The sequence below is a fragment of the Hippopotamus amphibius genome, chromosome 14 (genome assembly GCF_030028045.1).
Source record: "Hippopotamus amphibius kiboko isolate mHipAmp2 chromosome 14, mHipAmp2.hap2, whole genome shotgun sequence".
Classification (NCBI taxonomy): Eukaryota; Metazoa; Chordata; class Mammalia; order Artiodactyla; family Hippopotamidae; genus Hippopotamus; species Hippopotamus amphibius.
In genome coordinates, this window is record NC_080199.1 from 64,750,250 (window position 1) to 64,774,189 (window position 23,940).

A 23,940-nucleotide genomic window follows, 5' to 3' on the forward strand; every position below is an offset into this window, starting at 1 on the left:
GCCTTACCTCTCCCATTATAACTCTTATCCTCTTTCCCCATCCTAATTAAAGCCACCCTTGGCTTTGGAGAAGCATCACTTCCAATACTCTAGTGCTGTGTGGTCCCTTAAATCATACGTAACTGTTACAAGACACTAAGAAGGGGAGTTAAGGGTTGACACACTTCTTGATACCCTTTAAAGAATGATCAAGCTGACAGATATCATACATAGTTACCAAAACACATGATTTTTCTAACAGAATTTATTGAAAAGACATATGCAGCTGTGATCAATAGTTTCAATTTAACAGATGTAACCAAGCCTAAAACTTTAAGAAGTAAAGTAATCAGAACTGGGCGGCAGGAACATGATTCAGGTAATGGTGCATGTAAGATGGGTAAGGTGCATTGGGCTGGAGCAGCTTGTAAAACCTTGCAGCTATGCACACTTATCACGGTGAATACTTTCTAACTTACAAGCAAAGAACTCAAAATCTTAGAACGAACGATAAGGGTGGGTGGCTGTTACCTAAAGGAGATTTTAGCGAAGCATCTTGTCATTGGAGCCAGCCTGATATGTTTATCCTTAAACATTGACCTTAAACATTCATTCCTTTTTTTTTTTTCCTGTGTGTGGTCTTCGGATCTTTGGGATTTTCCAGGAATCGTGTTTCATTTTCCATGCTTTCAAATACTGTTTAGAATGAGGATGACACCAGCAGATTCAATGCCTGAACCAGATAATGTCCTGAAAGTAAAGTAAACATGCATGCACTGACCACTAAAAGAGCTGTAGAATTAGATGCTTCAATCCCTCAGGATTATGTGTTACCTAGTCTGAAATTAACATAATGGGTGAGAAATTGTTAAAGTTTCTTAGCCTCATGGTGTGACCATACTGAGCCCTAAAAGAGTAGAATGTACCTATACACCAAGTTGGAAGAACAGTCTCTCACACGTCACCAGGAAAATAAAGGCATAAAAGGCTGGCCACATCCCAGTTAGGGAAATCCTGATACTTGCATTCCCCACATGTAATAATATTCTACCAGATGTAAATACTAAGCAGACCTTAGGAATAATAACCAACCCCTCCTCATCTTTGTTTTCTTGGTTCAGCAGTATATCAATCTGCCATTTTAGTTTTATTTTCATTACAGACCAGATATTTCAGGCCGAATTCTACCACTTAGATATAAGCACTCTGTCCTTCCTAACAGCAGATACAGTAAATCAACGAATATCTACTAAGCTCCAGGCACAGGTTCAACACTGGGATTGGTATAATTAACACAAAAAAGTTTAAGTCTAGTTTCCTGCCTCAAAGAACTTACAGTCTTAATGAGGAAATTGTATTAGTATCTACCTATTCAATTAAGAAGCATTTCTGGCATGGTGCTAAGCACTATGTATAAAAAGACCATCATAAGAAATAAAGGCCAGATATAGTCCCTGCCTTCCAGAAGTTTCTAATCTATACATTTGAAACTATTAGCGAATAATTCAATGAAACAACAAGAAGATTATGTGGTACATAACTGGCATGCTGTGTTCCTTTCCTTGCTCAATTACCTTACTCCTGTAAGTGTCAACATTAGCTTCAAAAAAATCATATTCATTATACCTTAAGAAATTTCAAAACCATGGTTTTATAAAATGACAGATTCATTATTTTAAATGAGTTAGTTTGTATATTGTATTCGTTTTCTATCACTAACGACAAATGACTGCAAACTTAGTTAAAACAACAAAAAATTATCTTACAGTTCCGTAGGTCAGAAGTCTACAGTGGATTTCACTAGACCAAAATCAAGGCATTGGCAGAGCTGCATTCCTTTGGCAGGCTTTAGAGGTGGATCCGTTTCCCTGCCCTTCCTGGCTCCCAGAGGCTGCCTGCACTCCTTGGCTTGTGACCTCTTCCTTCATCTTCAAAGCCAGCAGCATCAAGCTGAATCCTTCTCAGCTGCCACCTCTCTGGTTCTCTCTTCTCCCTCCCTCTTCCATTTTCAAAGACTGTTGTGCTTACATTGAGCCCACCTGAATAATCCAAGATAACCTCCCTATTTTAAGGTCAACTGATTAACTACCTTAATTCCATCTGCAACCTTAATTCCCCTTTGCCACGCAAAAATACATTCACATCTTTGGGTGTGTGTAGGGTTGGGGGCAGCCACATTACTCTGCCAACCACATATACTACCCGAAGGATTTCTTAATAGAAATGTTAAAGTAAAAATATTAATTGCTACACTCAAAAGTTAATCCTATTGTCTAAATTGAGAGAAAAACTAATAAAGCCTTGGGATTACTGGAAAACCATTACAATAAATGAATATTTATGACTTGTACCCAAAGAGACACTTTGTTAATAGATGCTATAACTATTAACTAGAAACTATTACTATATCTATTAACTATAGTTAATAGATATCAACTTATTAAGAAAAAGTTCAATAATCACACTTGCATATTTTGACTGGTGGTTGATGTTTTCTGGTCTTCATCCACAATACAAATTTTGTCATCAGCTGGAGGAGAAACAGTCTCCAGACCATCATTTAATTCTGCATATTTCTTCATGCCTATTCCCTCGTTTTCTTCTAAGTTGTCAGCATCCTTAGAGGAACCGGAAGCCTCTTCTCTTTTTTCTGCCTCTTTGGAAGTAGCCAGTTTTTCCAGGGATCCTACTACTTCATTTCTCAACTCATCTTCAGATTCTTCAAAATTTCTGAAATAATAAACAGTAAAAGTCAACTTGGTGATATAAAACACCAATGAATACATGTGGAAATTAATGTCCCTTCTCATGTCCCACCCCCACTTGACCAATTTTAAAGTTCCTCTTTCAACCAGGTAATAAATTGTTTATCATATCAGCCTGGTTTTTCTAAGGATGATAAACAACCAATGTTGGGAGGATCAGTATTCTGTGTAGTTGGACTTATGTTCGACAACCTTTATTATATTTATTCATACCCATCTATTAGAGAGAAGAGGGAAAAAAAAGAATAAAATGGCTGCCATATATTGAGCCCAGTCACCGCCCTGGAGCACTTTACACATATTATATTTCATCTACTAATAACGACACTTGAGGTGGACATTGTCATCAATTTATATAAGAAGCTGGGCTCAGAGAGGTTTAAAAAAACAAGTGCCCAAGGTCTCACAGCTATTTATTAGTAGGACCAGGAATTGAAATTGTATCTAAGACTGCAACGCGGATGCATTTAGAAGACAAGGGAAAAGACCAAGAAAACTATCTCAAAGATCATGGGTATTTAAGAGGCAAGGGAAAGAGACCAAGGAGGAGCTGGTATGAAACAAGAATATTCATCATGGAAGCAAAGGGAGCAGAGAATTTCCAGAGAGAGGGAGCAGCCACAAGGGATGAAGACTGAGAAATGATCATTGGACTTGACAGTTTCAAGGTAACAGATGACCTTTGCAGGAATATTTCAGAGTTCTCTGCGGCCCCAACCATCATGAGGTGGATCCAGAAAGAAATTGGAGGTAAAAAAAAAAAGGGACAATGAGCTAAACTCTTCTGATGGGCGCCCCGCTCTGAAAGGGCAGTGTTATCCTGAGAACATAAGGGAGTGGTTTTTTGCTATTTTTCAATTTGGCAGCGATTTGGGCATGTTTATATGCTGAGAGAAAAGAAGTAATAGACTTTGAAAATACAGAAGAATGGTAGATTAATTGATAGCAGCAATATCACTGAGGAAAGGCTGGGATTTAGAGCACCTGCATAAGGAGGGGCTTTCAACAGGAAGGGAGACCGTTTTCCTCTGAGAAGGAAGATAGGGAGAGAGGAGTCAAGGACGCATGTGTATACAGAGAATTCGTGGATCTACACAACAGAGGTGATTCCACCAACAAATCACTACCTCTGTGAAGCAGAAGGCAGGGCACGTGATGAGAGCAAGGTGAATGGGGACGAGTGTGCACAGCTGAGGGTTTGGAAGGAAGATGACCAGGCACAGCATTGCTAGATATCACAGAGGACGCCACGAAAATTGGAGATCATCAGTTTGGGGTGAACCAGTAATTACACCTCCCATGTGCCAAGCTGCTATTACTCAGATATGTGCTTACACAAGATCTTGCCTTTGTCTCTGTTCCTCTACAACTTAAACAGTAGTAGTCCATGTGAATTTCTTTTCATTGATCCTGCTTGATTATTCTTTTATTTCCTAGATATCATGATTCATGGCTTTCAATAATTATAAAAAAAAGTTCACAGCTATAATTTCTTTGAATATTGCTTTTCGCCTCTTCTTTTCTTCTGGAACTCCTTTTAGATGTACGCTGGACCTTCAGGCCTCTTAATGCCTCTTTCATGTTTTCCATCATTTTTCCCCCTCAGATCTATATTTGAGTTACTAATTCCTTCATTAACTGTTTCTTTTTTTTTTTTTAATTGTTTAGTGGTTTATTTTTTTTTTTAATTTTATTTATTTATTATTTTTTGGGGGGGTACACCAAGTTCAGTCATCTGTTTTTATGCACATATCCCGGTATTCCCTCCCTCCCTCGACTCCCCCCTCTATTATGTTTTTAAACTGTCAAATTTTAATTTCTATTGGAAGTTTTTTTCACTTCCAGAAGTTCTATTGGTTGATTATCAAATCTTCCTGTTCTTTTTGATAGATTTGCTTTTTTTCTCGTTTTCTTATTTTAAAATGTTTAAATATACAATAGTTATTACCATACAAATATTAAATATTCATAAGATAAAATTATCTGAAGTTGTTTATGACCTAATTCAGTTATTTGTTGTGCTTGCTGTCTCTCATAATGGATTTAATCTTTAATTGTGAGCTCATCTTCAGCAGTGCTTTAGTGAGAAATTCAACGTAGCCTGGATTGAGGCTATCCCTCCAGAGTGTTTTACACTTATTTCTTCTAGAGATCCCAGAGTATTACAATCTTTTACTGCTATTTTAGTGTTAATTTCTCAATGTACATGTTTCTAGACCATCCAAGTATTGTAAATTCAAACTCCAAGTCTGAGTGAAGGCAAATCCATGGTGTTACATTTCTCAGGAAGAAATTTTCTCACAGAGATTGAGCCAAGACAGACAAGCCACATTACTGAGCTTTTTTCCTCGCCCATCCTTGCACTGAAGAGCAGCTCTTCAAGGGCTCCATCTAGGAAGAATGGAGGGGAACCCAATGAAGAAAACAGAAACCTGTCAGATATGTAGAAGGTGCACAGAGACAGGTAAGGAGGGAAGAAAATTTTAAAAATAAAACCAAAAAAAACCCTTCAAAACAAAATGAGCCCACAAAATAAAATTCCAAAACAGAAGAATAAATCTAATGGTAAGCAAGGTGGGCAACAAATTTTTTTTTTAAGTTGGACCATGAACTAACTCCAGAGGAAATTGTTGTTATGGAGGTGATAGAAGAAATTTTTACATATTGGGGTATGGGGAAGCTATTCTGGCTTATACATGATTTGCCCTGTACTTTATACCAACTGGAACAGCCTGTCTTACAGCTAAACATGCATTGTACATCTGCTTTAACCATTAAAAAGTATCAGCTCTGAAGACAGGGATAAATGACCCCCATTCCTATGACACCAGTGCTTACTCCTTCAAAGATGATGTTTCTTTCCCAGACTCCAAGGTCACGCTGACTTGCTGTGCATGTGCTAATCTGTCTCTTTTGAAGCCCTGAAGGAACGTACCCTTGTCATGTTTGATATTTGTTCGTTGTTCTGACAAGATATAAAACTGTGCTGAAAATCATGCTTCTCCAGAGGGCTTTCTTCTTCCTTGATGGAGACTGCACTCCTAGGCTATACAGTCCTCAGTTTGGCTTGACTAAAACCTCTTCTATTCTTTATTATAGATTTTATTTATTTTATTTTTTTATTTTTTGCTGCATTGGGTCTTCATTGCTGCACATGGGCTTTCTCTAGTTGTGGTGAGTCGGGGCTGCTCTTCGTTGCAGTGTGTGGGCTTCCCTTGTTGTGGAGCACAGGCTCAGTAGTGGCAGCACTCAGGTCTTAGAGCATGAGGGCTTCAGCAGGTGCAACACATGGGCTCAGTCACAAAGGCTGTAGAGCGCAGGATCAGTAGTTGTGGTGCACAGGCCTAGTTGCTCCACCGCATGTGGGATCTTCCAAGACTAGGGATTGAACCTATGTACCCTGCATTGGCAGGCGGATTCTTAACCACTGCGCCACCAGGGAAGTCCTTTATAGGTTATTGATTATTTGCATCAACAGAGGAGTTTAAGAAAGCCCTTAAAGTATGCTTAACAAGAGAAAGCACAGCATCCATTTTAAAATGTTTTTAAATTATAAGAAGTAATTATGCAATAATGAAACAAGAACATATAAATATAAGAATAATTATAAATATTAGGAAATATGTAATAATTTAAGTTAAAAACCTAATAGATGATACCCAGAGAGAACTGGAAAACAGTATGCAAGAGTTCTCCTAGATTGAAACAGAGAATAAAAAGTATGAAAGTACAACTAGGTGTTATTGGGAACAGATTGAGAAGCTCTAAAATATATCTAATTGGAGAACCAAAATGGAGGGAGTAAGAAAAGCGATATTTGAAGAAATAATAGGTAAAAACTATCCAGAACAAAAGAAAGTGATGAGTTCTCAGAACAAAGTGAACCAAGCAGGATAAAAGATAAATCCAGACTTAGAGATATCATAGCAAAACATAAGAATGAAAGAGAGGGCTTCCTAGGTGGTGCAGTGGTTAAGAATCTGCCTGCCAATGCAGGGGACACGGGTTCGATCCCTGCTCCAGGAAGATCCCACATGCCGCGGAGCAACTAAGCCCGTGTGCTACAACTACTGAGCCTGTGCTTTAGAGCCCGTGAGCCACAACTATTGAGCCCATGTGCTGCAACTACTGAAGCCCACACGCCTAGAGCCCATGCTCCGCAACAAGAGAAGCCATGGCAGTGAGGAGCCTGCGCACCACAACGAAGAGTAGCCCCCACTCACTGCAGCTAAAAGAAAGCCCACGCACAGCAAAAAAAGACCCAACAGAGCCGATAAAATAAATAAATATATTTATTTTTAAAAAAAGAATGAAAGAGAAAAAGTAAGTTATGAAAGTACTAGGGAGAGAGTTAGCATATCTATAAAGGAAAAACAATTAGATGATAACAGACTTCTCATCAACAATACTACAGACCTGAGACTTCCCTGGTGGTTCAGTGGTAAAGAATCTGCCTTCCAATGCAGGGGACACAGGTTCGCTCCCTGGTAGGGGAACTAAGATCCCACATGCTGTGGGGCAACTAAGCCTGCATGCCACAACTACTGAGCTCGTGCACCTCAACTAGAGATCCTGTGTGCTGAAAACTACAGAGCCCATGCACTCTGGCGCCCTCGTGCCACAACTACAGAGCCCACGTGCCACAACTAGAGAGAGAAAACCCACGCACCACAACTGGAGAGAAGCCCGTGCACAGCAACAAAAGATCCCACATGCTGCAACAATACCCCATGCAGCAAAATAAATAAATAAGTACATACATATATAAACAAACAAACAAAAACCCAATAATAGAGACCAGGAGGAAAAGGAAGAAGGATGAAAAAATTCTCTTCTCCCTCCCTCCTTCCTTCATTTGCTAGGCAGGTTGATTCTAATGTTCCCATGGAATGACAAACAAGACTAGACAGGAAAATTCTGAAAAAGGAAAGCCCCCCAAACAATAACCTATACCATAAACAACATGTTTATAATACAATAATTAGACTAGAAAGAATAGGGATTGGATGCAAATACACACAAAAATGTAGTATTCTTTTTTATGAAATAATTGATAAATCCAAGTAGACAAAAGTAAGAAATTTCCACATGGCACAAGTCACTATAAATACAATCAAAAAGCAAACAAAAAACTGGGGACAATATTATTGAAACATATTACAGATAAAAGACTAATTTCCCCAAAATATAAAAAGTTCCCCAAATCAACACAATGTTGATAGCCTAAAGTTTTTAAATGACTAAGCCTATAAATAAAACTGTTTTCCCAAAGGAGGAAATAAAGATGGATCTTAAGCATATGGAAAGGCAACTTTACTCTTAAAAGAAATGCTAATTAAAATTAACCTGAAATGTCATTTTTAAATCTATCAACTGTGCAACAATCTGTACGTTTGGTAACACACTGAGCAAGGAAACGTACAAGGAAACAGGCACTACCATACCCTGTCAGTGGAAGTGTTCATAGGTGTAACCTCTGTGAGGGACAATTTGACCCTATCCAATTACAAACGTACATACTCTTTGACCCAACACTTTGCTGTTCTTGGAATTTAAACTCTCTAGATACTACTATCTGTATATTATGATATGTACTCAAGATACACTGTTAAGTGATAAAAGGAAGTTGCAGGTTAGTATCTACACTATGAAACTGTTTCTATAAAAAAGAAAAGGAATACACATATACCAAGATATACAGATTCACTTGCATTTTAATGGAATTTCTCAGGAGAAGTATGCACAAGAAGCAGACTGGATTTGTTGACTGGGGAGGGGAATTGTGTGGCAGAGGTAAAGAGATAGCAGGAAGACTATGAAAGGAGTGTACCTTTTGAATTTGGAACCATGTGAATACATTATCTATTAAAAAGTAAATTATAATAAAAATTTTAAACTTCAAAGGACTCCAAATTTTAGAACTAACAAGAGAGTTCAGTGAAGTTACAGGATACAGCATCAAGAGTGTTCCATACACTAGCAGTAGCCAAGTTGAAAACACAGTAGGAGAAAAATGACCCCATTAGTAATGGCAACAACAACAAAAAAGTTAAGTGTAGTTTTGTAGTTTTCTTCTATATCATGAAGAAAACTACAAAAATACTGAAGAATATTTTAAAAGGCATAAACAGATAGAGAGCTATACTATATTCACGGATGTTAAGATTTATAATCACAAAGATGTCAATTCCCATAAATTAATCTACAAATGTAATGTCATTCTCATCAAAATCCCAACAAAGTTTTTCATGACACTTTACAAGAGAAAGCAAGGATGTATATGTTGTGTAAAAAGCAACAATTGCTAAGATAATTTCGAAGAAAATGACATGGAGACTAGAAGAAGGTATGAGGACTAGCCATACCAGATATCAAAAGGTACAATAAAGCCACAGGAATTAAGACAGAATATCACTCATGCAGAAAGGGAAAACAAAGCCATTGGAAAAGAATGGAGAGCCCAGAGACAAACCCATGTATATAGGAAAACTTGGTCTCCTTAGTTGGGTCTTTGAGGCTATCTTCTATGCCTCAAGAACAGCATTTTAACTTTTTACCGTTTTTACTATATCCAGTACGTCATTTAGGCATCTGGGTATGATCTACTTACGTATCATCATCATCAGATCTTGGTGCTGGTTGTTCTCCATCTACTTCAGTGTCAGAGGACACGTCTACCTTCCCCTCATCTTCTTTAGGAAGCCACTGTTTTAATGTTCCCACTGTTAAATGACAGAAGGAGAGAGTAAAGCATCTCAGCCTATAGACCTCATGAGGGGAATACACCAAAAATTCTGTATTGAACATCAACCATAATGGTAAAACCTTTGAATAATTTCCATTAAAACAGAGACTAGACAAACGACAACTGATACCAACTATTCCACACTGTACTGAAGGTAGTAGGCAACACAAGACAAGAAAAAGAAGTGAGGGGAATCAGGCTGAAAGATGACGAGACAAAATTATCCCACTTTGGGGGTAGATGTTTTGACTGTAGAACATTTAAGAAAATCTTGTATTGTAAAAACTTAAGACTTGCCAACATTATTGGACCTCCCTTATTCCTCACGGTTTTTATACACAGTAATCAGCTTATGGTTGCAGTTAATCATAGATGTCTGCAGAGAAAACCCAAAGCATACACCCACAACTTTATCTTTTTCGGTGAGGGTGGAGGTGAGGGAGTGAATTTATTGTTGTTATTTAAAATGTACTTTTTGGGAAATTCCCTGGCAGTCCAATGGTTAGGACTCCATGCCTTCACTGCCAAGGGTGTGAGTTTGATCTCTGGTTGGGGAACTAAGATCCCACAAGCCGCATGGCACGGCAAAAACAAAATAAAACAAAAAAAAAACTTGACTCGTGATTTCAAATAAAGCCCACATACTGTTGAATACTTTGCAAACATTAAAAAAAAGAATGAGGTAAGACAGACTTTAAAATTTTTTTTTTTTTTTTTTTTTGGCACACGGGCTTAGTTGCTCCACGGCATGTGGGATCTTCCTGGAGCTGGGATCGAACCCGTGACCTCTGCATTGGCAGGCGGATTCTTAACCACTGCGCCACCTAGGAAGCCCCTAAAATTTTTTTTTAATGTACTTTTTTTCTCTTGGGGAAAAAATATCAGACCGAAGATAGTACAATATTCCATTTCTTTATAGAAAGCAGCATCCCCTCAACAACTCTAAGGTTCCAGTGATTATAAGATGCACTTATTTTACACACCAATAGCAAAGAAAATGTTCCCAATAAAATGGCATAATGTTTTCTTAGCCCTTAGAATTTATATTTTATAAATATAGATTACTATAAGAACTCTTTTAGTCCTTCCTAAGCATACATTTTAAATCTTATATCACTCCTGCATACTCATAAAAATGAAAATTTAAGTGAAACAAATTGCATAAGCTATAACTAAAATTCCTCATTTTCAGAGTATTACTCCTCTGGGTTGTTTTTTTTTAACATATCAATCAAACTTTTTTAGATTCGGATTCAAAGAGACTGTAATAAAACAATTCATGAGACAATCAAGGAATTCTGAATTGCTTTTTGAGTCAAAGATGTCTGAGAGTTTTTGTTTGTTTTTTTGTTGTTGTTGTAAAAAAACAAAACATAAATTTACCCTCAACAATTTCCAAGTGTATAGCACAGTGCTGTTAACTATACGTACATCGCTATACAACAGAGCTCTAGAACTTTTTCAACTTGAATGACTGAAACTCTGCTCCTATTGAACAACTCCCTATTTCCCCCTCTCCCCAGCCCCTGGAAACCACCATTCTACTCTCTAAGAGTTTGACTACATTAGATACCTCACCTAAGTGGAATCATGCAGTATTTATCTTTTGTGACTTGCTCATTTCACCTAGCATAATGTCCTCAAGGTTCATCCATGTTGTAGCTTGTGACAGGATTTCTTTCTTTAACACCGAATAATAATCTATTGTATGTATATACCACATTTTCTTTATCCATTCATCCACTGATGAACATTTAGGTTGCTTCCACGTTGTAAATAAAGGTACATTGAATATCGATGTGCAAAAACATCTCTTTGAGATCCTGTTTTCAATTTTTTTGGATATATACCCAGAAGTGGGATTGCTGGATCAGGTAGTTTCATTTAGAAATTTTTTAAGGAAACTGCATACCATTTTCCATAATGGCTGCACTATTTTACAATCCTACCGGTGGTGCATAAGTGTTCCAATTATTCCACATCCTTGTTATTTTCTGCTTTTTGATGGTGGCCGTCCTAATGAGTGTGAGATGATATCTCTTTGTGGTTTTGATTTAAATTTCCCTGATGACTAGTGATGTTGAGCCTCTTTTCATATGCTTCTCAGTGATGTCTGGTTTTTTCCCTACAAAATTTCAACCTTGGTGCAATCAAGAACATTGTTGAGACAGATTTTCTTAAAAGAATCCACAAAATAACTAAAAGAATTCACAACGAATTAAAAATCCTGGTTTCTTAAGTTGGCTATAAAATTATGTAGAGCTAGCCTACTTTCAACTACCACTTTAGGAATTTTGCTAAGTATGTCTACAATAGTTAACTTTTCCAGAATAACAAACCACCTCATAACTTAGTGGCTTACAACAGTAACCATTTACATAGGTCACAGTTGTGCAGTTGGGTGATTTGGGCTGGGCTCAAAATCGGCTCTTCTGGTCTCAGCTGAGCCCTTCATGGCACCTGCAGTCACTTGCCTGGCCACCTGGAGACTGGTGGGTCTAGGATGGCTTCACCTGGGATGACGTGTCTCTCTGTTCCACATGGTCCCTCATTTTCCAGCTCGGCATCTGGAGCTAGTTGAGACATGGACAGGACCCAAAAGAAATAGCAGAAGCTCCTTAAAAACTCCAGTTTGGCACACCATCACTTCTGTTGCATTCTACTGGCCTAAGCAAATTGTAAGGCCAGCCAAGACTCAAGGGAAAAGGGAAAAAAGCATTTAATGATGGAGGAGCTGCAAAGTCATACTGCAAAGGGCATGGATACAGGGAAGAGTGAAGGACTGTTCTCATGTTTGTAATCTACCTTTCCCACCCAAACTCTGCAACCATCTGGTTCCTAGGTGTCAAAAAGTATTTCACTTTGTCTCTAGGAAAAAAAATCCCTACCCTCTGTAAACAAGTGGGATTAGAAATAGGAACTTTCCTCCAAAGGTGGAATTAAAAGCAGAGTGTGACTATTTATTTTTTGGTAAACTATTACATGACTACACATGTACATTCCAACAAGTAGAAATTTCACCGCACTGTAATTATTTACCTATTTTTATTTATTTACCTATTTTTAATCAACACATTTCATCCCAAATCATAGCCGACATTACTTCCTAAAGTGTATTAAATAAATGAAGTAGACTGACATGTCTCATCTATGAGGTAGTCTGGTTAATTAAAAGCAGCCAGAGTACTCCTCTTGGTGTGGGAATCTGATAATTTTTATTTTCCTGTCTTAGGAAGACAATTGTAGGAAGCTCTTATTTTTGTTTAACAGGATAGAAGAAAGAATGAAAGGCTAACTATAGAAATGTAAATCAGCTGTTATCAGGATGTGCCACTATGATGTTATCAAGGCAACTATGTGGCCTGAAAACCTACAGAAGGAAAATAGAGGTTACCTTTCCACCAAGGATGCCCTTGGAATGGTTAAAGTGTAAACAAAATTACTGACCGGAATTAATTATGCACATGTAAAAAAAAAATACTTGTCCTCATTAAAAAAGTGTATCTCTTACTAGTAAGATTCAGTTAAAAGGATTTTATAAAGTCTTGCTATTTTAAACTTTTTAAAATTAGGACAAATTAAACATGTACTTGATAAACCCTTGTTTTTAAATTGAATTCAGAGCTAGAAGAACCAAAGGAATTTATTTTCAAGGAGCTGGATATTTAAGCTACTGGCGAATGTTATATGAATTGTGCTTACATGTATGACAACAAATCCTTAAATGCCTTTATAAATTGTGTCTATTACACCTGTAATCGAAGTTACTAAAATGTATACATGCAGAAAGTCTTTACAAAGACTCTATAGAGCTGTAAAAATAATTTTAATGTTGTACTTTCCTTATCCAACTTGATAGCAATACAAATATTGGCAATCCCATGCCTTTACATAAAGCGATAGTAAAAACGTGCGATGGCTGTATCGTTCAGAAAGACAAGGTCACCTACTAAGTTCTGGGCGTTATACGAGGCACTAGGGATGGAGAGGCTGGGTGGGGTGGTGATCAAGACAAAGCTCTCAGAAGCTTATAGTCTAGTGAGGAAAAAAGATATTAAACAGGACATTAAAGTGAACTTTATGATCAGAGAAGTACAGTGTCTTGTGGGATATTAAGCAGGGAAACCAAACTTAGAAAAATGCAAGGGAGACGTGCCCTGATGTTTTCTCAGGCATTTAAAACAGTGGTTCCTGGGGGACTTCCTGGCGGTCCAGTGTTAAGACTCCAGCTTCCACGCAGAGGGTGCAGTTCGATCCCCACATGCTGCAGAGCACGGCCAAAAAAAAAAAACAAAACAAAAACAAAAAACAGTGGTTCCTTGTCAATGGTACACATGCAGCAGTTTAATTGAGATCCAGGTTTTTCATAGCGATTACTAAAATTTCAAATAAAATCGCTACCACATCATTTTATGGCCTGAATTTAAATGGTAAGTATAATAAGGAAATGTCTTTCATGCATTTAACCAATATTTGAGTGTGAACCAATTTGAGTGTGCGACTGAATGTGAAATTCAGAGGCAGGTAACAGAGAAAAGACAGAGAGACAGTCAACAAACCTGAGGATTTCCAGAAAGCTTATTAGAATTTTTTGGATTAAAGGGAAGCATATCAATCAAGTTACAGGCTCTTCCACTCATTCATTCAAATTATTAACTGATTAAGGATCTTCTATAGGGACTTCCCTGGTGGTCCTGTGGGTAAGACTCCGTGGTCCCAATGCAGGGGGCCTGGGTTCGATCCCTGGTAGGGGAACTAGATCCCACATACATGCCGCAACTAAGAGTCCACATGCTGCCACTAAAGAGTACACATTCCACAATGAAGATCTCATGTGCCGCAGCTAAGTCCCAGTGCAGTCAAAATAAAAAAATAAATGTTTAAAAAAAAAAAAGAATCTCCTATATTTCGGACACTTTTGCAAAGCCCTGGCCGGCAGTGCAGGGGAAAGGAGGGAGGGAAGGGTAATTGCTGAGAAAACATCAGAAATGGGTGAGAGGTTGCATCAGAGTGAAATTTTACAGGAGAAATTACCTTGGCAAAGGGAGGAAGGCGTGTGTTCCAAACCAAGGGAGGAATATTTGCTGATGGAGAAGTGCTAGCAGCTCTGGCATTGCGAGGGGCACTTAGAGTCTGCAGAGTCTGGATTTCATCCTGAGGGTTAGGGAGAATCTTTTGCAGGATTTGAAGCAGAGAAGAGGCTTGGTCCTTTTTAGGATTTTCTGGCAGGGGTGCAGAGGGAGAGCTAAAGAAAGAAGAGATGACCAGAGGCAGGAAGTCAAGCTTGCTACAGGGATAGGAAAGGAGAGGTGAGGCCAACAACAGAGTTAGAGGCTGAAAGAGCAAAGGAAGCACGGCTGGGGCGGGAGCAGACACCTGCACACTTAGCAGGTTACAAAAGAAAACACCGACACTTTTGCCTTTTGGATGTCACCCTTGGAGGCAAGTTCCAATGTTTAATCCCACTTGTCAGATAAATTATTCATATATGCCTAATGTAAAGCCATCCATGCGAAAATGCAGTAAGTTCACGAATGAATTAATTTGGCATGCAAGATCAAATGACGTTTTCTGTGACTCTCTCCAAGAATCACAGGAGCAAATGCAAGAAGACACATCATAGCCACCAGCATGTCACCATCACGGTGTCCTGAAAGATGGGCGCCCCCCTCCTACCTGGCCTGGGGCCCCAGCCCTTGGCCTCTGAGCCAAGTCAGGCCAGCCCAAAGTTGCCTCCTCACTGGCCCCAGCCCCATCCTTTTATCCCAGGATAGAAGGGCAGGGAGCACTCACACTGCAGTCTGTGGTTTGAAGGTACTAGAAAGAGAGCCTTGAAGACAGGGAAGCATTTTCTCTCTCTCCCTCCCCACCCCCCACCCCTACCTGGAGTTTTTAAAGTATGGCAGCTGAGATAAATAATACTACTGAAGGACTTCATCTACGCAGGGACTCTGGCCCCTTCTACTGTGCCTAGGTTTTAGTCATTCCGTCCTTTTTAGTCTCCCAGGCTTGTGGATCTGCAAGTCCTCCCTACCTGGAATGTTCTTTCCTCAATAAAATGCTGTCCATTCTTTAAGACTCACCTTGCACAAAGATTCCTCTTTTCTTGTGCTTTACAAACTGGCAGACTCACTCTCCAGAAACAGTCAGGTACGATCTCTGGCATTATTCTCAGTGTTGTTCTTTAACTACGTAAGCACGCATCCGCCTCCACCACTGTCAGGCTTGTACCCAGGCCTCACATCTCTGCAACCCCAGGCCCGAAACCTTGCCCCTGCACAGGTGCTCTTTGTTTGATACCTGCCTGCCCCAAATGGCTTTCCTCGTAGCAGTTCACACCTGCACACCTGATGAAGGACCAAATCCCCACTGTGGTATGAATTCCCTCGAACGTTAGAAAATAACGGTTGGTTTCCCTTAAAGTCAACACCAGCATAATCTTGCCAAAAACTGGAGAAAAGAAAAAAAAAAAAACCCAAAGCCAAAAAAAACAAAACAAAACTACATTAAGGTGTATTTTATTGCCCACAGGATAGTAATTGAGTCTGCTGAACAGCTGTCAGAAAAAACGGACTCTGTCAGGTAGCACTAAGTGGTAGCTCCTCATGTACAAAGCCACTGGTCCCTCCTACCTAACTCTTCATCACTTGTCAACCGATCACATTACAGAAAATTATCCTAGCTTTCTCAGAAGTTCCAGTCTTCTGTTAATGGCATTTGGGACAGGCTTGGACAAAGCAAATCAGCTTCTGAAAAGGCTTAGACACGCCCCCAATTCTTTCTCCTATCCCCTTCTGTATTTACATGTCTGACAAAATTCCACAGGGGACTGGTTATGTTCTGAAAAGTAAACTACATACCCAATTGTGCATCACTGGCAGAAAGTGAGCTGCTGGTTAGACGTGCTGCTGCCAAAACACTCATTAAAGTTCCCGGCATTTTGTGCCGCCACTGTTTCCTGTTTTCTGGACCGCCTTCAATCCCAGTCACTCGGCTGTCTGAAAAGGAGGCTGGATTATTGAAAATAAAAATGCTTCTTTATCTGAGTTTTTACAAAATCACAGAATGTGAGATCCTTGGAGATAACCTAATCCCACCCCTCATTTTATTAGTAAGGAAGCTGGATACAGAAAAGTTTAGTGACAATATTACTGTCACATAGCTATTGGGCAGGAGAGTCATTTTTTGCTGTGTCAACTGGCTATTTGGTGTGTTGACATTTCTGTTCTATTTATTTTAAATTAGGCTTCCCCCCTTACTGTCTTATTAGCTTAGGATGGATTAAGGTGTATTATGCTTGCAAGCCCTTTCTTGTAAATTTGATGATATTCGATGTATTTTGTAATAGTATAAATATGGGTCAATTCACACACTTTTAATTACTAATTTCAGTGCTATACTTACAGACTTCAGTTATAAGATGGGTATAAACTTTAGCTCTCCCCCTGCTGGGACTCTCTGCTAAGGAAAGACTATGCCAGAAGCTCAAATGTAAACGAAAGATTTTAGTTTGAAAATATCATCATATCCTAAACACTCCTAACGTGGAAATAGCATGTGGGCTTACAAAGCGATTTAATATTTATCTTTGCACTGATGCTCTAAATCTTGTGGGATGGCTAATATTTCAGTTCTGGTGTTATGAAAAAAACCACCCTCCAAGAAAATGCAAGGGAGTTATTGGGCTAGCACGGGAAGGTAAATGAAGCCACCTGCCCCTCCTTTACATTCTCATAGCTACAGGGGTCAATTGTCTAGAATAATCAGTAGGCAAGTCTCTGCAGAGGTAGGGGAGAAATCAATATCTTTGAAAGGTATTTAATACAAATCTATAGGGATTGTACTGAAAACTGAGCACTGTCAGGTCAGGGTGTGCGCTAGCATCTGGGATGAACACAGCTGCCTCTGGGGCCTGGCTCTGCTCGTGCTGACGATTTATGCCACTGATGTCAGCCTCACCCTCAGGCACGGTGCAGCAGCTGGCGCAGGTGACGTCAGCTGCAGACATCACTTGTAGCAGAGTCTGAGGAGGCCCAGCATCCCACTGTCTCCTGTTCTCTGCGGCGGCAGCAGCATCCGGAATGAACAACTCTGGTTATAAGGAAATAACTTGTTAATCTCAAAGCAGCCAAAGTGTGACTAATTGCGCCAAGCAGTTCTTAGGAAACCTGGAGTCTCAGCTGGTACATTCAAAAACAGAGTAAATCACCACCCTTATTCTATTACAGATCGCTATGGACTGAATGTTTGCGTGCCCCCCAAATTCATATATTGAAACTTAGTGCCCAATGTGATGGTATTAAGGGGAGGGGCTGTGGGAGGTGATTAGGTCATGAGGGTGGAACCTGATGAATAGGATTAATGCTCTTATGAAACAGACCTCAGAGAGCTCCCTCATCTTTTCTGCTAAGTGAGGACACAGCAAAAAGATGGAATCAGGCCCTCACCAGACCCTGAATCTGTCAGCATCATGATCTTGGACTTTCCAGCCTCCAGGACTGTGAGAAATAAATGTTGTTTATACGCCACCCAGTTTATGGTATTTTGTTACAGTGGCCTGAATTGACTAAGACATAGATCATAACTTATAAGACTGAAATTATAAGCAGGTTTAAAATTGTTTCACTTTTATTATTAACATTTGATTGACTAGCCAATATATTTCATGCTAAAGAAATATTAACTTGTGTTACTTTCTTTATTACTATGTTTCATTATAGGAAATTTGGACACCAGATAAGTAGGAGAAGAAAACAAAAATTACCACAATCCCACTGTCCAGAGATTATTAAAATTTCAAATTTTCCTTCCTGCATATAGTTTCTGCTTCATTTTGAAACAAAAAATGGGCCAAATACTACATACCCTTTTATAACTTGTTCTTTTCAATTAGCAACATATCATATCTGGATTATTAAATATTGTTCTATACCATCATTTTAAAGCAAACATGGTATTCTGTTTCATGGATGTATTATAATTTAATTCTTTTTTGCTTTGATTTTTAAATTGCTAGAATAGTTTTACTATTATAGACAGCACTTTAATAAACTCATTTGTAGTTAATTTTTTTGAATTTATAATTAGTTTCCCTAAGTAAACTATTGAAAATGACAATTCTAGGGTCTAGTATTATTTTCTTACCAAAGACTTTCATTGTTAAAGTTGAATCTATTACTAATTTATTCTGTGATTTTTTTTCCTATGTATTTTGAATAGCTAATTCTTCCCTGTCCAAAAAAAAACCACGAATATTTTCTTTCCCTTTATTTTCTAATATATAACTTCATTTTTTTAACGTATAAACTCTTTGATTTCATTTTGGAATTTTCTTTTGTTGTATCATTATATAGGGTCTGATTTCACAATTTCCCCCCAATTTTTCACCAATTTGTCCTAGAGCATTTACTTCTTTCTAGAGTAATTCTTTCTTTTCCCATGGACTTATGATGTGACTTTTAGTATATGCTAAATTACAATACATACTAGAGTTTGTTTCTAAACTATCTCTTTTTTCATTAATTTTTAAATTCTGGTGCTAGTATTATATTGTTTTAGTGACTGTAACTTATATAATTTGATATTTGGAAGAGCAAGTGCCCCCTTAATGTTCTTCTTTTCTAAAATTTTTGGGGACTCCCCTGGTGGTGCAGTGGTTAAGAATCTGCCTGCCAATGCAGGGGACATGGGTTCGAGCCTTGATCTGGGAAGATCCCACATGCCTCGAAGCAACTAAGCCTGCAAGCCACAACTACTGAGACTGTGCGTTTACAGCCTGTGCTCCACAACAAGAAAAGCCACTGCAATAAGAAGCTTGAGCACCACAACGAAGAGTAGCTCATCACAACTAGAGAAAGCCCACGTGCAGCAACAAAGACCCGACACAGTCAATAAATAAATTTATAAAAAAAAAATAAATAAAATTTTTGGCTAGTTAAGAATCTCCAAGATTCTGTAATCTGCCACAATCATCTCACACCAGGAAAAAATCCTATTGTTCTTTTGATTGAAGTTGCCAAAAACCCATATATTTATTTGGAATGAATATTTCCAACATATAACAGTGTTATTTCTCTACATTCATTCGAAGTCTTTAAATACCCCAGTAAAGTTTTATAGTTTCCTTCATATGCTCTGCACAATTCTTGTAAAGTTTATTCCCAAGTTATATGTACACACACACACACACACACACACACACACATATTTGCTGTTGTTACTGTAAATGAGATCTAAAGACCAACTGGGGAAACTATTTGCAATACGTATTTCAGGCAAAGTTTCAATTTACATGAATCTTATAAAGAAAAAAACAAACACGCCATTTTCAGTAGAAAAATGGATAAAGATGTGAGCACATAATTCACAAGAGGAATACAGATGTCAGTAAACATATGGGAAGCTGTTCAGCCTGAATAGTAATTACAGGAGCCCAGTTTAAATTAAGAGACTGGGGACTTCCCTGGTGGCACAGTGGTTAAGAATCTGCCTGCCAATGCAGGGGACACAGGTTCAAGCCCTGGTCCCAGAAGATCCCACATGCCTGTGAGCCACAACTGCTGAGCCTGCATGCCGCAACTACTGAAGCCCGCACACCTAGAGCCCGTGCTCCGCAACAAGTGAAGCCACCGCAATAAGAAGCCTGAGCACTGCAGCAAAGTGTAGCCTATGCTCTCTGCAACTAGAGAAAGCCCCCATGCAGCAATGAAGACCCAATGCAGCCAATAAATAAAATTTTGAAAAATTAATAGACCATTTTCAGTATCAAACTAACGAAGGGTTTTTTTAAATCTAAAAAATGGCAGCCATGTCTTTCGAGATTTACAATCCACTCTCTCCTCTTCCCAGCATATTAATGCAAAGACTAACCTTTGATTTCATCCTTTTCATTGCAAACGCCTTCATTGAGGCCATTGAGGGCCCTTGATAATCAAACCCTGCAGGTTGTTATTCAATCTGCCTCACTTGGCCTTCTTCTTCCAGCTGATGCTGCCAAGCCCTGAGCCTCCTTCTAGAACTTTCCTTCTTTGGCTTCACTCTCCTGATTCTCCCAAAACTTGTCTAAACAATACTAGGGCTTGTCCTAAGCTCCATTTCCTTCTCACTCCAGTCCCTCTGCCTAGGTGTTTTCCACCACCACCAAGGTTGAAATATTGTGCATATGCTAAGGAAGCCCTAATTTGCCCCAGAGCTTTGGTCTTTCTCAGTTAGCATTTTCTAAACACCTCCAGCTGATGCTCAGAAAGACCTAAATTCAATATGCTCCAAATTTAAACCATGATCTCTACTGACCTCCCCCTGCATGTTGTATGCACCTATTTGGCTGGTGATAGCCTCGTCCATCTGAATTAGAAGACTAGGAGCGTCCTTGACCTTCTTCTCTTCCTCAACCCCCACACTCTGCGACTCACACCTGGTGTCTACTCTCACTGCATTGCCCTGGCCTGTGCACCTGTCATTTTCCACCTGGACCAGTCCCTGGCCCTCAGTCCTGCCCCTCCAAGCATCCTTCACATGACAGCCAGCATGCTCTTTCTCCATTACAAATAGCATTTAATTCCCTTTGATTTAAAGTCATCACGTAGGATAAAGCCCAAGCTCCCTTGCAGGCCAAGCTCTGTAGGAGAAGGTATTGCCCCCCACCGTCCCGACTCTCCAGCCAGCTGGCACTCTAACAATGTAGTATGGGGGTCTCATAAAGCATGTTTTGTGCCTCCTTTCTGTGGCTCACGAGTCTATGATTTTGAGGCAGACCCAGGATTCATTCATCTTTGAGGTCCCTCCCACCTCACAGTCTGGCAGAAGGGAGATTCTCCACAAGATGCCTGCTGAATTGAATAGAGATTTTTCCAGGTGGAAGTGAGGCAAAGTGTATGATTCTAGGAAGAGGGAGCTGAGTCGAGCCAGGGTATGTGGATGCTCCCACAGCTGCAAGGGAAGACGGGCTCCAGCAGGCTGTGTGGATCCCATCATCCAGGCAAGGAGAGAGGGGGTGATGGGGCAGGAAAGGGGGGGTCACCGCAGGATCAGGCCACCCAGCGTTAAATGTGATACTATGTGCAGCAGACTGTATCCTATGGGCATTATCGAAACAAAATTTGAGTAGGATAATAATATGTCAAGATAACTGTAGCAATTATTTAGAGAATGAAGGGGAAATGCTAGAGAAATGGGGGGGATACATAGGAGACTAAGGCAATTCAGTGAGGGGAAGGCAAGGGAAAATTAAGGGAACAGCATATATTAAATTCAGCACCTAATATATCGACTTTCACTTTAGCCCTCACGATAACCCTGTGTGGCAAGTATTATTATCCTCATTCCCAAGAGGAAACTGAGACTCAGAGATTCGAAGTAACTTGTGAAAGGTCGCACAATCAGAAAGTTGCAGCACCAGCTGGGATTCAAACTCTCTATACCGTCTGCAAAGCCCGTGCGTTTCCTACCACGCGCACCGCTGAGACAGGACAGGGCAGAGGCAATGAAGAGGGGGAGGAAAACTCAGGGACATCTCAGAGTAGAAACCATCCGGGCGTGACAGCAGGACTGTCAGCCTCGTGAGGGCATCACCCGAAATAAAGGCTCCTTGGGAAGGAAGGGCTCAGAAGCTGGACTGTAGACACGCCGAGTCTGAGATGCTGGTGGGAGTTGTCCATGGAGCCATCCAAGCGATCCTGAGAAAGATGGGTGGTGTGGCGCTGCTGGCCGGGAGGAGCTGAAGCTGAGGGAGCAGGTGGGTCTGCCCCCTCGGGAGAGAGTGCAGAGCAGAGAAGAGGGTGGGTCTCAGGGGGTGTGACCCCTGGGTGGGCGGAGTCAGAAAGGTCAGGTCTCCGCCCAGTTCTGGGAGCGGTGGGGTACCGGGGACAGCCGAATCGCGGAGACCAGTAGGAGATAATTGGAGGTGGATTGCCAATAGAACGGTTCCTTCTCATCTGCAGCTTTGAAGGGACACATACCTGCTTCAGATGCTTGGTCTGTAGACTTTTCAAGCTCCTTTATACATGTATATTCCTTAAACTTCCTGCCGTCCTCAAAGGTCAAAGTTTCATTCAGTATATCCATTGCCTAAAGCAATTTCATGGTGTTTCATGAGAAATAAACCATATTTGGGGGGGGTGGGGGTGGGGTTTGAGAATTATTTCGTGTTCCCAGGAATAACATTCACCAAGGTATGTGGTGAGTATGTATTCACCCACGTTCAATGTATGTTTATTACCTGAATCAGTAGGGTTTTACAACTGGAACTAGGTTGGGACAAAACAGGAACAGGAGTGTGTGCGTTTCTCCTCCCTGTCGACACCGACAAGCACTGATCAGGTGGCGGCTAATCTGATGCCACTTCCTGCCTTCAGCCTTATGCTCCTGCAAGTCCACTCTCCGGGACTGTCAAGGTTAGCTCATCCAAGCCCTGCTTTAAGCTTTAACATCCCCAGTCGGGTCCCTAAAACTGCTCCTAATATTCCATAATTAATATTAAAATGATCACTCTGTTTCAAGCACATCAAAGCAGAGAATAACAAAGGATGAACAGACTGGTAGATAAAACTTGTTGGACACCACTCTTTTTTTCTAGCAGGCCAACTTCGGCGCCTCGCTTCACAGAAGCACCGTGGATGGAGCAGTCCTCACGTTCCAACCCAGACCCAGGCCCCCAGCTCCGGGGCACTTAGAGGCCTAGTGGTTACAAGTGAGCGCTAACTACCACCACTCTACTGAAGTCTTTAGGTAGCAAAAGGCTAATAAACATCTCAAAGATAGGTGGAGCCCAGAGGATTTTTAGGGCAGTGAAAATACTCTGTGTGATTCTATGATGATGGGTACATGTAGTTATACATTCGTCAAAACCCACAGAATGAGTGAACCCTAACGCAATCTATGGACTTTGGGTGATTAAGATGTGTCAGTGTAGGTAATCCATTGTAATGAATGTTCCACTCTGGTGGGGGATGTTGATGGTAGGGCAGACTGCATGTGCTGCGGGGCAGGAGCTATATGGGAAATCTCTGCACCTTCTGCTAAATTTTGCCATGAACCTAAAACTGCTCTAAAACATGAGTCTATTTTAAAAAAAGAAAATCCTTTACCACACGTACACACACAAATCTGAAATAAATGACAACATTAAAAAAGTTTTAAGCCAATTAAAAAGATGAAAGAAATTGAGTATATAATTAATATATATAGATAGGTAGATATACACATATTCATACTTAACTTTTGGTAATTTAAAAGACAAATTTGGAGAAGGTGAAATGGAAGCACGAATCATTTAATTTTGATATTTGTTAGCAGCTCTGGTAAAAAATGGGATTAAAAAAGATGTTGAAATCAAGTAATAACATGAGGTTTGAGTTTATTGTATTCATGCATTTATTGCTGTTTTAATGTGAGCCCAAGTGCATAACTGAGATTTACCCAAAGACTGGTACCAAGTTATCAGTAACTAATCAA

General features: G+C 39.8%; 1 protein-coding gene across 2 annotated transcripts in view; it reads right to left on the bottom strand.

The window, feature by feature from the left end:
• Positions 1 to 270: 270 nt before the first annotated feature.
• NEK5 (NIMA related kinase 5) overlaps positions 271 to 23,940 on the bottom strand; it is a 65,292-nt gene continuing 41,622 nt past the window's right edge. For both annotated transcript variants that reach the window (XM_057707580.1, XM_057707581.1), the window contains exons 19-24: positions 22,446 to 22,554; positions 17,449 to 17,580; positions 16,350 to 16,487; positions 11,964 to 12,062; positions 9,355 to 9,466; positions 271 to 2,709 (exon numbers count right to left, since the gene is read on the bottom strand). In XM_057707580.1, the coding sequence (XP_057563563.1) occupies positions 2,439 to 2,709; positions 9,355 to 9,466; positions 11,964 to 12,062; positions 16,350 to 16,487; positions 17,449 to 17,580; positions 22,446 to 22,554 (861 nt within the window). In that variant the 3' untranslated portion in view covers positions 271 to 2,438. The remainder of the gene's footprint in view (positions 2,710 to 9,354; positions 9,467 to 11,963; positions 12,063 to 16,349; positions 16,488 to 17,448; positions 17,581 to 22,445; positions 22,555 to 23,940) is intronic.